The 14542-nt window shown below is 39.4% G+C and overlaps 2 protein-coding genes across 3 annotated transcripts in view; one reads left to right on the top strand and one right to left on the bottom strand.

Annotated features, from left to right (window-relative positions):
- Nucleotides 1–4410, top strand: part of capn3b (calpain 3b) — a 16750-nt gene extending 12340 nt beyond the window's left edge. The window contains exons 17-24 of one of the 2 annotated variants that reach the window (XM_089022383.1): nucleotides 1–7; nucleotides 80–144; nucleotides 1556–1624; nucleotides 1695–1773; nucleotides 1867–1983; nucleotides 2067–2125; nucleotides 3139–4153; nucleotides 4249–4410. The exon at nucleotides 1–7 is cut by the window's left edge and continues 51 nt beyond it. In XM_089022383.1, the coding sequence (XP_088878509.1) occupies nucleotides 1–7; nucleotides 80–144; nucleotides 1556–1624; nucleotides 1695–1773; nucleotides 1867–1983; nucleotides 2067–2125; nucleotides 3139–3165 (423 nt within the window). In that variant the 3' untranslated portion in view covers nucleotides 3166–4153; nucleotides 4249–4410. Of the gene's footprint in view, nucleotides 8–79; nucleotides 145–1555; nucleotides 1625–1694; nucleotides 1774–1866; nucleotides 1984–2066; nucleotides 2126–3138; nucleotides 4154–4248 lie in introns of those variants that run through there. The other variant, XM_089022384.1, reaches the window with a different exon arrangement.
- On the bottom strand, nucleotides 4004–11024 carry sytl3 (synaptotagmin-like 3). The gene is made up of 12 exons (XM_089022385.1): nucleotides 10668–11024; nucleotides 10338–10553; nucleotides 8192–8259; nucleotides 8044–8095; nucleotides 7902–7968; nucleotides 7751–7823; nucleotides 6480–6598; nucleotides 6300–6407; nucleotides 6044–6213; nucleotides 5869–5965; nucleotides 4237–4407; nucleotides 4004–4142 (listed from the first exon to the last, which is right to left on the bottom strand). Exons 1-12 carry the CDS (start codon nucleotides 10823–10825, stop codon nucleotides 4056–4058), a joined length of 1386 nt encoding a protein of 461 aa, XP_088878511.1. The 5' UTR covers nucleotides 10826–11024; the 3' UTR covers nucleotides 4004–4055.
- Between the last annotated feature and the right edge of the window lie 3518 nt (nucleotides 11025–14542).

Genomic DNA, 14542 nt, shown 5'->3' on the forward strand with positions numbered 1-14542 from the left:
TCCAAATGTGAGTTGACTGAGTTAAACACCGTCCCACGTCAAGATGGCCCCACTCAACATGTGTGTAATTTTCCCATAGTATGTGAAAAGACGATGGAGGGTTTCAGCCTGGAGACGTGTCGCAGTATGATCGCCCTGATGGACGTATCCTTCAGGCTCTGCTGGTGGTGTGCAGGGTTATGGGCAGGGGGTAGAATAACCTGGGACATTGAACTTTTTTTCATGGTGAGCTCAAGATAAATCCTTTCTCAATGTTGCGTGGTTGCACAAGTGTGCATACTCTCTTATTAACTCATTCACTGCCGGACGTGCAAAAATGTTTGCTCAAGTGCCAAGGTTTTTGTCATCATTGTCACTTAATTTCAAGGACCCGTAGAATATTGAGTTTTAAGACTACATAAACATTCAATACAGCGTTAGAAACCGTGGACTCTCTTTTCTTTTAAATCAGAAACAAAGAGTTAATTCCTAAACTACATGGGCCTGTAGTTATATTAGCTTTAAATGAGTGCGGCTGTCCAAAATACAATCAATACATACATATTAGTTTATATAAATTTAAATTTATATCACTTTTTATTAAGAATTGTTAGAACCAGTTTATTTGTAGTGATGTTCCCGAGGGCTGCATCTTAGTCCCACTTTTATTCTCTCTAAATATTAATAATTGCGGACATGGTTTGGATTGTTTTCATCATTCTGTTCCTTCTCGGTCCCATTCCTCCCTCCACCTCTGCGTGCCCTCTGCCCATCTCACCACGATTAGGTGCAGAGCTTTCAGTCGCTCTGCTCCCAAACTTTGGAACTCCCACCCAACATCCTTAATATTGACTCCCTTCCTACTTTCAAATCCCACCCCAAAACCTATCTATTTAAAAATGCATTCATGGTCTATTTCATCAGCTATTTTATGATTTATTTTTTTAATTTATGGTTTTATTGTTCTGTGTATTGTTCTTTAAATTGTAAATGTAAATTTCTCCACTGTGAGACTAATAAAGGCAAATCCAATCCGATCCAATCCAATCCAAAGTGTCATTGAGTGGCCAAAAAAGGCGCTTGTAAATTAAATGTGTTATTATTATTATTATCTTTAAAAAGTATAATGTAAAGTGTCCATCAGAGTTTTGAAACGCGCTTATAAATAATTATTATTTAAATATAAATTATTATTATTATTATTATTATTATTATTATTATTATTATTATTATTATTATTTATACACTTTAACAACAGCAGAAACTGAAACAAAGCACTAACATGGAAAAAAGGGAAATTTTGCCCCCTTGTGGAACAGAAAAAAACATTGCCAGAGGCCATGGCCAGCACTTTAACGGCACCCAAGCATGAAAAAACGAAACACGAACAAATTCGGGAATGGTGAATTTATTATATTTTCAATTCCCCAATAAATAAGTGAATGACAGTGAATGAGAACTGACAATGTTGCAATCGGTGTGCAGAATTATCCAATCAAATTTGCACTCATGATATGTATGTATGAGAAGATTTTACATTACAGTTTTTTTTTTTTGCCGTAACTGAGCCAAACAGACAGACGGAACAGGAAAGCTAAACCTACAGGAATTTAAACACTTGTGGAGGAAAATCAAGCAGTGGCATGTATGTTTCTGACCATTTTACCATTACACGATCATGACGTGGCTTTGAGAAGCTGATGCTCGTTTTTCAGGTCATCTTCAACGCTTACGACAAAGGACAAACGGGCTCCATCAGCAGTTTTGAGATGAGAAACGCTGTCAATGATGCGGGTGAGTGGCATCACAGAAACAACCTGCACCATATCCTGTGACCTTTTTATCAATGTCCATCTGATCCTTTTCGCCATACGCTTCCCCGTAAAGGTTTCCACCTCAACAAACAATTGTATGACATCATCGCCATGCGCTATGCCGACAAGCGCCTCAACATTGACTTTGACAGCTATATCTGCTGTTTTGTGAGATTGGAGGGCATGTTCAGTACGTAGACGTCATACGGTCGCGTACAAAAAACGTGTACCTGAAATATTAATGCAAATATACGAGTTCTGTGTCTCCTGCAGGGGCCTTTAATGCTTTTGACAAGGATGGAGATGGACTCATCAAACTCAATGTGCTGGAGGTAAGCCATATTTGATTTATGATTGACTTGATGTGATGACAGTTTATTGAAAAGTGGCCCGGAGCTTTTATTTAATTCATTATGGCAGATACAGTGATACCTTGGTTTACGAACCCCTTGGCTTACGAACTTTTCGGTTTACAAATGTTAAATTTATGAACATTTTACCTTGGCATACGAACTTTTTACGGGTTACGCACGGAGCTGCATCAATGAGTGATGTCGTTCGCGAACGAGCCCGTTCTTCTAACAACAAAATGGCAGCCGACTGTTTTTATTCCTCTATTCCCCGCCCCCTGTCTTCAGTTAAAGCCACGTGATTGGTCAAGAACGCAACAGTGAGGGGAGGTGGTTTAAACATTAAAGAGACAGGCAGACGACAGTGAGAGAGTTTCAACTTTGATAATTGAAGTTCGATTGAAGTTCAAAGGCAGAGTATAGACTGCAAGGTTAAAATATCCCATCAATCAGGCTCTACAAACAACCTGCACCAGCCATCTGTACACTTGATGCAAAAAGCTATCAACCCAGCTAAACAGAACACAATTGATGAGGAACTAGATAAAATTATCACAGAGAAAGCACCTACAAAGGATCATTTCTCAAGATGGTGAAAGAAGAAGGTTACGTTCCTCATCAAGCATTTAATGCTGAAGAAACTGGCCACTCCACTTCATCAAGCATCAACGACCATCACAAAGGTGAATAAAATGACTTTATTATACAGTACAGTGTATTTCTTTAATTATAATACCATAGCACATTTATTATACATAAAATAAGGTATATTTTGTGTAGTTTTAAGGCTTAGAAAATTAGAAAGTATAAAAATATGGGGGCTGGGAACGGATTATTCTCATTTTAATGGTTTCCTGTGGGGAATTAATTTTTGGGATACACACTTTTCACCTTACACACTGTCTGGGAACCAATTAAGTTTGTAAGCCAAGGTATCACTGTATTTAAAGGACCTGGAAGGAAAAAAAAATATGTTTCCTTCCGCTCTCTTCTAGTGGCTTCAGCTGACTATGTATTCATAAACATCTCCACGCCTCATTCAGCCTCTCAACAAAGCAGCAAGTCTTTGATTTTTGTGGTCTTTTGATTTCATGCAATGAGCGGTTGTTCTCTCTGTGTTCATTTCACAGTCAGAACAATAAACATTTATTTGAACAAAACACACACAAAAAACATCTGCATGATTATTAACTCATTCACTGCCATTCATGAATTTATTCGGGAACTGAAAATATGACATCGAGTGCCATTCCCGAATTTGTTTGGATTTTGATTTTTCATGTTTGGGTGCCGATAAAGCTGTGGCCATCGCCTCTGGCAATGTTTTTTTCTATTCCAAAACAGGGCAGCATTTCCCCTTTTTCCATGTTAGCGCTTTGTTCCAGCTTCAGCTGTTGTTAAATCGCTATATAAACCAATATGTATGTATTGCATTGTATTTTGGACAGTGATGGAGGACAGCCACCCCCATTTCAAGCTCATATAACTCCAGACTCATATAATTTAGGAATCAACACTGTTTTCTGATGAAAGAAGATAGTCTAACGTTTCTAACGCTGTATTTATCTAGTCCTAAAACTCAATATTCTGTGGTACAGCTAGCCCAATTTCAAGCTCAGATAACTCCAGACCCATATAATTTAGGAATTAACTATTTTTTTCTGATGAAAGAATAGAGTGCAAGGTTTCTAACCTAACGCTGTCTTGGATGTTTATGTAGTCCTAAAACTCAGTATTTTGTGGGTCCTGCCATTTGAGAGAAAATGACAAAAACCCTGGCACTGGAGTGGACACATTTTGCACATGTATGACAGTGGACGAGTTAAGGGAAAACGGAGTACCAATGGAAAAAATACGGGTAGAACATGCAGCTGCAGTTGTATATTTTAGTAGCCACCAGGGTTGCAGTTTTTCAGTGACTGCTGAAACTGGACCGGAATCTGGACAGCAGATCTCCTTCGTTGAGGTCCTCGGCGTCTTCCTCTGGAAATTTACTCAGCTGGGGAGAAGGTATCACATTTCTTTAATTTCATAATTTCGGTGACAATCGTTGTCCACAAACGATACTACGCCCTAAACATGTGCGCTTTTACCTGCGGACCCAGCGGGTACCAGTTGAAGCGTTGGGAGTCTTTGTTTTGAAATTGAAGACCATCTAACGGGATGAGGACCTCGCCCAGAAAAACCTTGCGGTACAGGGATCCTGAATGCCACACTGATGCCTGCAATCTCTTCCCAGTCAGCAGGTGGCGCTCTATGTGAAACTGTCCAAAGTCATGTCTGGTTATATAATAATAATAATAATAATAATAATAATAATAATAATAATAACACATTTCAATACATTTTTGCTATATCAATCATAATGTATTGTATTGTATTGCCTTTTGTACAGCCGCCCCCATTTCCAGCTCAGATAACTCCAGACCCATATAATTTGGGAATTAACTCTTTTTTTCCTGATATAAATCAATATGTATTGTACTGTATTGTATTGCATTGCCTTTTGTACATGAGCCCCCGTTTAAAGCTCAGATAACTCCAGACCCATATAACTTAGGAATTAACTCTTTTTTTCCGATATAAATCGATATGTATTGTATTGCCTTTTGTACAGCCGCCCCCATTTCAAGCTCAGATAACTCCAGACCCCTATAACCTAGGATGTAACTATTTTTCTGATATAAATCGACATGTATTGTATTGCCTTTTGTACAGCCACCCCCATTTCAAGCTTAGATAACTCCAGACCCATATAATATGGGAAATAACTCTTTTTTTTCTAATATAAATCAATATGTATTGTATTGTATTGTATTGTATTGTATTGTATTGCCTTTTGTACAGCCGCCCCCATTTCCAGCTCAGATAACTCCAGACCCATATAACTTGGGAATTAACTCTTTTTTTCCTGATATAAATCAATATGTATTGTATTGTATTGTATTGCCTTTTGTACATGCGCCCCCGTTTCAAGCTTAGATAACTCCAGACCCATATAACTGAGGAATTAACTCTTTTTTTCTGATATAAATCAATATGTATTGTATTGTATTGCCTTTTGTACAGCCACCCCCATTTCAAGCTTAGATAACTCCAGACCCATATAATATGGGAAATAACTCTTTTTTTCTAATATAAATCAATATGTATTGTATTGTATTGCCTTTTGTACAGCCATCCCCATTTCAAGCTCAGATAACTGCAGACCCTTCAAATTTAGGAATTAACTCTTTTTTTCTGATATAAATCGACATGTATTGTATTGCCTTTTGTACAGCCACCCCCATTTCAAGCTCAGATAACTCCAGACACATATAACATAGGAATTAACTTTTTTTCTGATACAAATCAATATGTATTTTATGGACTTTTGTACAGCTGCCCCCATTTCAAGCTCAGATAACTCCAGACACATATAACTTAGGAATTGACTCTTTTTTTCCTGGTATAAATCAATATATATTGTATTGCCTATTGTACAGCCGCCCCCATTTCAAGCTCAGATAACTCCAGACACATATAACTTAGGACTTAATTTTTTTTCTGATGAAAGAAGAGAGTTGAATGTTTAGGTAGTCCCACAACTCAATATTCTATGGGTCCTGGATTTTAGGTGAAAATGACAAGAACCCTGGCACTGGAGTGGACACATTTTGGGCACATGTCTGAATGAGTGAATGAGTTAAAAGGAACATTATGGGAAACGTGTTTTTGTGTCTTACTTGAAAAAGTTCATTATAAACGGGATGGATGGTGTCTCTGTGAACTGCCGTCTTGCGTTTGTCACTCTTGGGCGGCATCACGTAGAATTTGACATAGCTATACGTGGACACGAGACTTGATTTCATCCATTTGGACACGTGTGGAAAAAATAGGAGGATGCCGATCTATCCTTACGGGTTACACCTCCTTTTGCTGGTGTCGCCGTGGGGGAGATTCCGACACGCTCCGATGGTTATTTCCAAACAGGACGTGGTGGAGTTGTAGGCCAGCGCCAGTTCCACATCCCCACCGGCGCTGACGCCCTCATGCAGGCTGCATTCGGTGCTGATGCTACTGAAACTGCCCTGAAGGAAGTAAAGAGGCTTTTATTTTTAGATCAGGAAGATCAGAATGATGGCAAAATACTCAATTTGTGTTTATTTTAACGCACCCGCTTTCCATCAATGTTTTCAGAACTATTCGAGGTTTCTTCTTCTGCTCCTTCCTGGCCGTCTTTGGTTCTCTTGAACAGCTCGGGAAGACTTGGAGCGCGGTAGACCTTAGTGGTATGAAGTGGATTTTAGTCCGCAGGTGGCGCCCTGTTTTGTCCTTGACAACATTTCTCGCTTACTTGGACGCATTTGCTGATGTCAGTGTCAGAGAGGCTCTTCTGGGTGGCGAAGCGTAAATGTTTACCACCGCCGACGTTCAGCAGGCTTTCCGCGATGTCGTTTTGCGATGAGGATATCTCTGAAAAACCACAAGAACATCAGCTTATCTGAGTATCTTGTGGTGTCACAGGATTTGATGCAACGCTATTGCTGTCACGCCTGATGCAATTCTGGCCTCGATATGGACTGTTCGTTGCGGTTAGCCCAAAGGTGTCAAACTCATTTTTTTGCTGTGGGCCACATTATAGTTACAGTTTCCTATCCAGGGCTGTTATGAATTTGGGGAAAACATTTGAATGCTTAATCCCCTACACATATTACATACAGAACGCACAATAAATTTATGAATAACTAAGATTCAAATCTGAAGTCAAGAATAATGACCAATAAAGTTATTGGGGTTTATATACGACAATTTGACATCTCGATTGGCTCTCAGCCATACAGGAGTGGTCCATCGAGGAAAAGGTTTCTTAAGCTGTCATTTGTACTTCTTTGAAGGTGTCGGACATTTCTCTCCTCATCCGAAGAGCTTCGTCAGCAAACTAAAGTTGTGCTGGTAACTCTGGCGATATATATATAAATATCCCTAATGGATAGAGGTGGAGGTGCCAGACCTCTGCTCTGATAGGTCCCTACTCTAAGGTTGGTGGAGCAGTGGACCGCTCCCTTCTATTTTTCTATCCCTGGCTCTGGTTTCACCTCATTAGACAATCTGATTACCTCGCCAATCTGATTACCTATATTGTTCTATCCCTGGCTTTGGTTTCACCTCATTAGCCAATCTGATTATCTCCATTGTTCTACCCCTGGCTCTGGTTTCACCTTATTACCATGACTAAGCCTATGTGATATCAACCTAAGAAGTCTTTTGTAAGCACGGGCTAAATTAAACCTTAAACCACCGTGGCGATTTAGTGGAGGGTTTTGCAAATATTGCTTCTTTTACATTTCGGATAAGGAGCGAAACGTCCGACACCTTTAAACAAGTAAGGATGATGGCTGAAGAAACATTTTGTTCGATACGATAATTTGAAATTTTGATTCGGACTGTGGCAAGAATCATGTCACTTGACATGCTTGATTTGCTTTTGCGGGCCGAATAAAATGAGGTTGCGGGCCATATTTGGCCCCCGGGCCTCGACTTTGACACCTGTGGGTTAACCGATTAGTATTGTTAAAAATTGTCAAATATACGACTCATTATTTTGAGTTTTTACTGCTGACTTACTTCTGACATTCCCGCTGAGTGAAAACAGGTGATCTTCGACTGATTTGGGTCTAACGCTGGACTTGTTGGAATTCTAATGATTATACACACAAAATTCTGGACATCTGTACGTATTATTTGCATTGACGCTTTATGTGTTCATGTACTTCACCCCTGATGCGCCTGCAAAGTCAAACCCCGTGTTGGTTGTCGGGGTTGGCGGCACAATCTCTATGTAACTGCAAAATCAGATCAAAGCATGTCAGAACAATGAAAACCTTTCACGTTGAAGCATAGTGAGTTTTAAAAGATACCTCATCGCATTGTACGTCTTTAAAAGTTTCTCCCCAACCGTCTCATGTTTGTCTGCAAAAAAAAACAAAGGGAAAACGATTGCATCCATTCCCTTTGCATGTTTGATGCTCGATTCATTGCTGTGTCGATTCACTTGCTTCAACCAACCTGTGAGAAGAGGAAATTTTTTTGTCGTTTCCTCGACAAACCAGTCTCCGGATCGAATCTTGACTTCTCTGGGAAGACAAAAAAAAAAAAAAAACAAAGCAAGTCGAGTAATGTAAAAAGACCAGGTAGGACCCATTGTATACTGATTGTACCCATGTCCATTGGGGTTTTGATTATTTTATTGTAGTTGGGTAAATCTAGCTAGCTGTCTAGCTATCGAGCTGGCTATCTATTAGCGATTATTAGCGATCTGGATACCTACCAAGATGGCCTATCTAGCTGGCTGGCTATCTATCTACTAGCTATCTATCTGGATATCTATTAGCTATCTATCTATCTATCTATCTATCTATCTATCTATCTATCTATCTATCTATCTATCTATCTATCTATCTATCTATCTATCTATCTATCTACTAGCTTTCTGTCTATTTGAGTTGCTTCTGGGTTGAGTGAACGCAAGTGGCTGCCACTGCTCAGCCACAGAAAAACTGATCCTGTGACTGAAGTGACCTTGAGAGTTTTGAAAGGCGCTTAGAAATGAAATTGATTATTATTATTATTATTTTAACTCATTCACTGCTATTCACGAATTTATTCTGTAATTGAAAATATGACATCGAGCGCCATTCCTGAATTTGTTTGGGTTTTGTTTTTCCTTGCTGGGATGCCGATAAAGCGCTGGCCAGACCTCTGGCAATGGTTTTTCCCTTCCACAAGGGGCAACATTTCCCTGTTTTCCATGTTAGAGCTTTGTTAAAGCGCTATGTAAACCAATCTGTATATATTTTGAATTGTATTTTGGACTATCACCCTCATTTCAAGCTAATATAACTCCAATATAATTTAGGAATTAACTCTTTTTTTCTGATGAAAGAAGAGAGTCTATGTTTTCTTATGCTGAATTGAATGTTTATGTAGTCCTAAAACTCAATATTCAATATTTATTCAGGAATTGAAAAGCATGACATGGAGCGCCATTCCCGAATTTGTTCGGGTTTTGTGTTTCCTTGCTGGGATGCCGATAAAGCGCTGGCCAGACCCCTGGCAATGGTTTTTCCCTTGCAGATGGGGGCAGCTTTTCCCCTTTTTTGTCCATGTTAGCGCTTTGTTCCAACTTTAACTCTTGTTAAAGCGTGCTATAAACCAATATGTATTTATTGCTTTGTATTTTGGACAGCCACCCTCATTTCAAGCTCATATAACTCCAGACCCATATAATTTAGGAATTAACTCTTTTTTTCTGATGAAAGAAGATAGTCGAACATTTCTAACACTGTTTCTTATGTTGCATTGAATGTTTATCTAGTCCTAAAACTCAATATTTATTCAGGAATTGAAAAGAATGACGTGGAGCGCCATTCCCGAATTTGTTCAGGTTTTGGTTTTTCTTGCAGGGGTGCGGATAAATCGCTGGTCAGACCTCAGACAATGTTTTTTTCCTTTGTTAGTGCTTTGTTAAAGCGTCTTAAGGTGTTGTTAAAGCGCTATATAAATCAATACGTATGTACTGAATTGTATTTTGGACTACCGCCCCCATTTCAAGCTCCAAACCCATATAATTTAGGAATTAACTCTTTTTTTCTGATGAAAAAAAGAGAGTCCAAGGTTTCTTACACTGTATTAAATGTTGATTTAGTCCTAAAACTCAATATTCTGCTGGTCCTGGAATTCGAGTGACAATGACAAAAACCCTGGCACTGGATTGGACACATTTTTCCACATCGTCTGGCAGTGAATGAGTTAAGAGTCATGGTGAATATTGTACAGTATAGAAAATCTTCCATCACAGAAACAAACGGTCCCAAATTCAAACTCTCTAAAGTCTTTGCACATTACAATGTCTTCTCTCTTTAAAAGATGAAAATGAATGACAAAGGAATATCATTCATTTTGAAAATATTGCTGCTCAGTAGATTGATATTAAAATCGATCTATTTGTCTTACTATTCTATCCGAGTTACTTCCGGGTTGTGGCTGCCACTGCTCACCCACAGAAAAACTTATCCTGTGACTGTAAAGTGACCTTGAGCGTTTTAAAAGGCGCTTAAAAATGAAATGTATTATTATTATTATTATTATTATTATTATTATAAATTTGCATGAATAGTCAGATGAACTGGGGACTGACTCAATGTCTCTATACCTGTAAGCGTAGCAGACGGTGCATTTCCACGCCACTTCTCTCACCCGCACGCGGCAATTGGCGCAGATTCGGTGACTGCATCCGCGGCAGACGGCGCCCGTGTTGCAGAACTTTCCCAGTGACCTTTGGCAGCGGGCGCACGTCCTCTCGCCGTATTCCTTGGAGTGACTCTTTGCACCTCTCCTTCGAATCTCCTGCAGCTGGAATTTCATCCTCCTACGTTGGCAAAAGCCGTCATAATTGGGGAACGTGAAACGTATCTCATTTGAAAGCTAGCAAATCCTGATTGCGGATTTTGCGGTCAAAATGGGGAGGTTAAAAAAAGATCACCTGATCCTGTCTTCTTCCACCGCACGCAAGATTTGGTCTCTCCGAAGCACTTCCAAGATTCTCTCTCTCTCCAGAGCTTGAAGCAAACTCAAATCCACCCTCAAATGAGAGTCTCCAGTTATTTGGCTCCCTCGCCGGTCTTCCTGACGACGTGCCATTTTCCACGCTTTGCACTGGATCCTGAACGCCTCTGAAACCTCACCGCCGGGCGTCAGCTGGAGCTGAGAGATTCAAGGAGTGCGCATGGTGAGGTTATATCCCATTGAAGATCCACAGGGAAAACCGTAATTACAATGTGGGCTGCGAACAAAAAATGAGTTTGACACACCTGGTGTTGATTGAGAAACTGCAGGATCACTTTGACAAAGGGTGTCAAATTCATTTTTTTACCGTGGGCCACATTGTAATTATGGTTTCCTCTCAAGGGGCCGTCATGAATTTGGTTAAGTGTCAGAGATGTTCGATCGGACACTGTGGACAAAGACTCGAGCCCAGAAAGATTGTATTTACTGCCGGCAGGAGACACAGCCATTCATGACCGACGCCTGAATTCTGCAGCCCTCTACCAAGCTATTTATTGAGAGTATATGCAAATTTAAGTGATACATTAGTAAAACATAGTTTTCTTGATACCACGCCCCTGGGCGCTCTAAGCGCGAACAGCTGTAAGCAATAAAATATTGTCTCCTCCATGAACTTATAAATTTGTAACCTGGCTAATGAGCTCTTCCTGTGAAGGAGTTTCAAGTTCTAAATTGCTTCGGTGAATAAGGAGTTTCCCAAGTCCTAAATTCTTTCCAAGGCCAGATCTCCGAGATGAAGATTACAGTTTAACTTGTGTCTGTTGACCTCATATTGACCCCAAGTTGTCTGTGCTTCAATTGTGTATTCGAGTCACACATGTTGACAAAGCATAAAACTGCATGGAACTATGATAGCATGAAACTATGATAACTTCTTATTCTGTCTAATTTCTATCATTTAGCCATTAGATTATAACATCTCTTGCACATATTATATACAGAAAACAAAACAAATGAATGAATAAGTAGTTTGCAAATTTGAAGTAAAAATAATGACTGTTACTGTGGTTCAAATGGGACAATTTTAAATTTTGGTTCTGACTTTAGCAAGCATCATGGAATTTCACAAGTTTGATTTGCTTTCACGGGCCGAAAAAAAGACCCGGGGGCCAAATTTGACCCCCGTGTCTCGACTTTGACACTGGTACCCTTGACTTTTCATCAGCCTCCCTTCAAGTCACTTTTAACATCTATTAAACCTCCCACAAAAGAAAAGTCCAAACTTTCCATGATTGCTTTTGTATTTCGGTCTGTTGCAAGCTTGAGCACTACTCCCTGCGGCTACGCTGATTACTTCTATTGTCCTGCCTGAGTATGAGGTGTATGACTGGCCTGATTGCCCCATTTGCTCTGGTATCACCTCATCAGCATAACTAAGCATATGTTGCCTAAGAGGACTTGTACGAACGATCAAAATTGAACCTCACCCCACCATGGCGTTTTAGTGAAGGAGTTTGCTGTTTTATGAAAATAGCTTATTTTACTCCCCTCTCAAACCATCTATTTTCTTTCGCTAAGCATTTAACCTCATTGTCGTCAAATGAGTGGTTGATAGCTTTTAGGTGCATATGTACTGTCGATTGAGGCCCATTAGTATTCTCCCTGCGATGTTGATAGTCTTTTTTTTAACTTTGTTTAGTCTCCCCAGTTTATTGCTCTTTACAATTTTCATTTTTACAATGTATTGAATAAACTACATTACTTTATTTTTCATTTGGCAGCCTATCTTTTGGATGCACTAATTTTTGCCTTAAAGTGTTTATCAGTTTGAAATAAGTAGGAATTTTGTGTTGCCAGAGGACTCTTTGTAGTTTTTCAGAAACTCTTGCAATGTAAGGTACTGCTACTCCTTTCCGAATTTTTGGTTTCATTCCCTATTCTTTCCGTTTGACATTTGTTAAAAGACCACTGACTACACAGAAGTCTCACACTCAGAGTAACGATATGACAGTGAGTGTGGTCATCACTCATCTTGTTATTGAAATTTATGTGAATGCATTATTTTGGGATTACCAGGAACCAGGTGCCATTGTGGCCCATGGCCCAAATGAAGCAACCCACTACCTGTTTACAATCTGGGCTGGATGCAAATGTATATGTTTCTTTGTCTAATATAAACTACAAAAAATAAACAATAAATACAGTAAAATTGCAATCATAAAAGATTAAAAAAAACACTCCTAGGTACGTATATCAACGCCCCCCATGACATCATTCACCCAGATTTAAGACAACCAATGGCAACTGTCCCTACTGATTGGTTGTTAACACAGCTGGAAATTGAACGGACAACAGCGACGGCGTGCCTGGGAGGAACATGAGCCAAGACTATTGAATTTTTAATGATTTTTTTAAATGCAAAGCCATCTTGTTTGAATTGCAATCCACGGTGGGTGGCAGTGTTGAAGAAAGAGAACCCGGAGTGGCACATTTCAAAACGGCACACGGGACACGGATTTCCCTGGAAAAAAAAACTTTTCGGTCACACAAAACCGCAGGATTTGGAAGCACGTCTTGCAATTTTCACCAAACCTAAGATGCAGAGTAACTAAATACGAAAAGCAAGACTCCTCCTCCCACACTAAGGTAGGAAGTGATTTCCTTTTTCCTATCTGGTTTGTTTTTCTGTTTCTTTATTAAGGTCAATTGATTGTTCATATGCAAATGAGTCTATGTGAGTGTTGGGTGGGCCCTTTTATAGATTGAAAATTTTACAGTGGTTCACTGATTATTAATAGAACAACTCTGACATCCCTTCGACTTCTAAAAAAATGATGCTGCATTTAATATCGGTCGTTTTTTTTCTCTCTATGCATTACAAGGATCTGCCACTAGGCGGCGCAAACTCTAATAATCCCCGGTCACCCGAGTATGTTTCATTCAATTCATATGTGGTAGATATACTCTCACTTTTTGCGACATTTGTTTGGTGTGACTGGATTTTTAACCTTCATATAATGTTGGGAAAAAATCACGTTGATTATATCATGGGTCACTTTTACCCGTATGTAAAAATCCATACAAAACAGTCAAATACTAGAAGACATCAGCAACAACTGAATCCGAGATGTTATAATCATACTTGAAAAGAGAGACATATATTCTATCCCACTGGGATATTTTAGAACTGTTTTGAATAAAGGAAAAAGAAAGGATATCCAGTGCTTCAGTCAACACAAAAACGGAAACGGGTAAAATTGACCGGTAATATTAGAGTTAATGTAAAATGTTTCCTTTGGTGCATTGAAAGGCTGGGAAAAATGTCAATGACTACAGTTTCACTTGGAGAGAATTGGTTAAAATGCATTGCAATGTAATGTTTGTATCATCCAAGCAGCTCATGCAGCAGCTAGAGTGCTAGACTATAAACCAGTATGTATTTCCTCACCATATGCTGTTTCCGGAAAGTCTCCGACCAAAACCCAACTGTCAGTCTCAAAAAACAAGCCACAATGACTAAATGACAGTAAACATCTCAGGCTTGTTTATATCCATCCTCGAATGGAGAATAATTGTCATGATATGTAAAAAAAATGCAAGTAGTACAAACTACAAGTGTTTACTTACCTTCTGGCTCATCGGACCCAACAGAAGTTAGCGTGCAGATGTCGTCGCTACCTTCCTACACATTTTGCTTCCCTTCTTTTATGCGTGTACTTGCACCTCTGCAATCTGTCACGAACACTTCCTGGGTGTGTTTTTCTTTAGATAATTCGAGAGTTATGATGGGGGTGCGCAGTTCTAATGTAGGATGTCAGGGTCACACAGATTTTTTTAGTATTTACATTGTAT

The sequence above is a fragment of the Hippocampus bargibanti genome, linkage group LG19, assembly GCF_051943395.1.
Source record: "Hippocampus bargibanti isolate YZ-2025 linkage group LG19, ASM5194339v1, whole genome shotgun sequence".
In the NCBI taxonomy this organism is placed as follows: Eukaryota; Metazoa; Chordata; class Actinopteri; order Syngnathiformes; family Syngnathidae; genus Hippocampus; species Hippocampus bargibanti.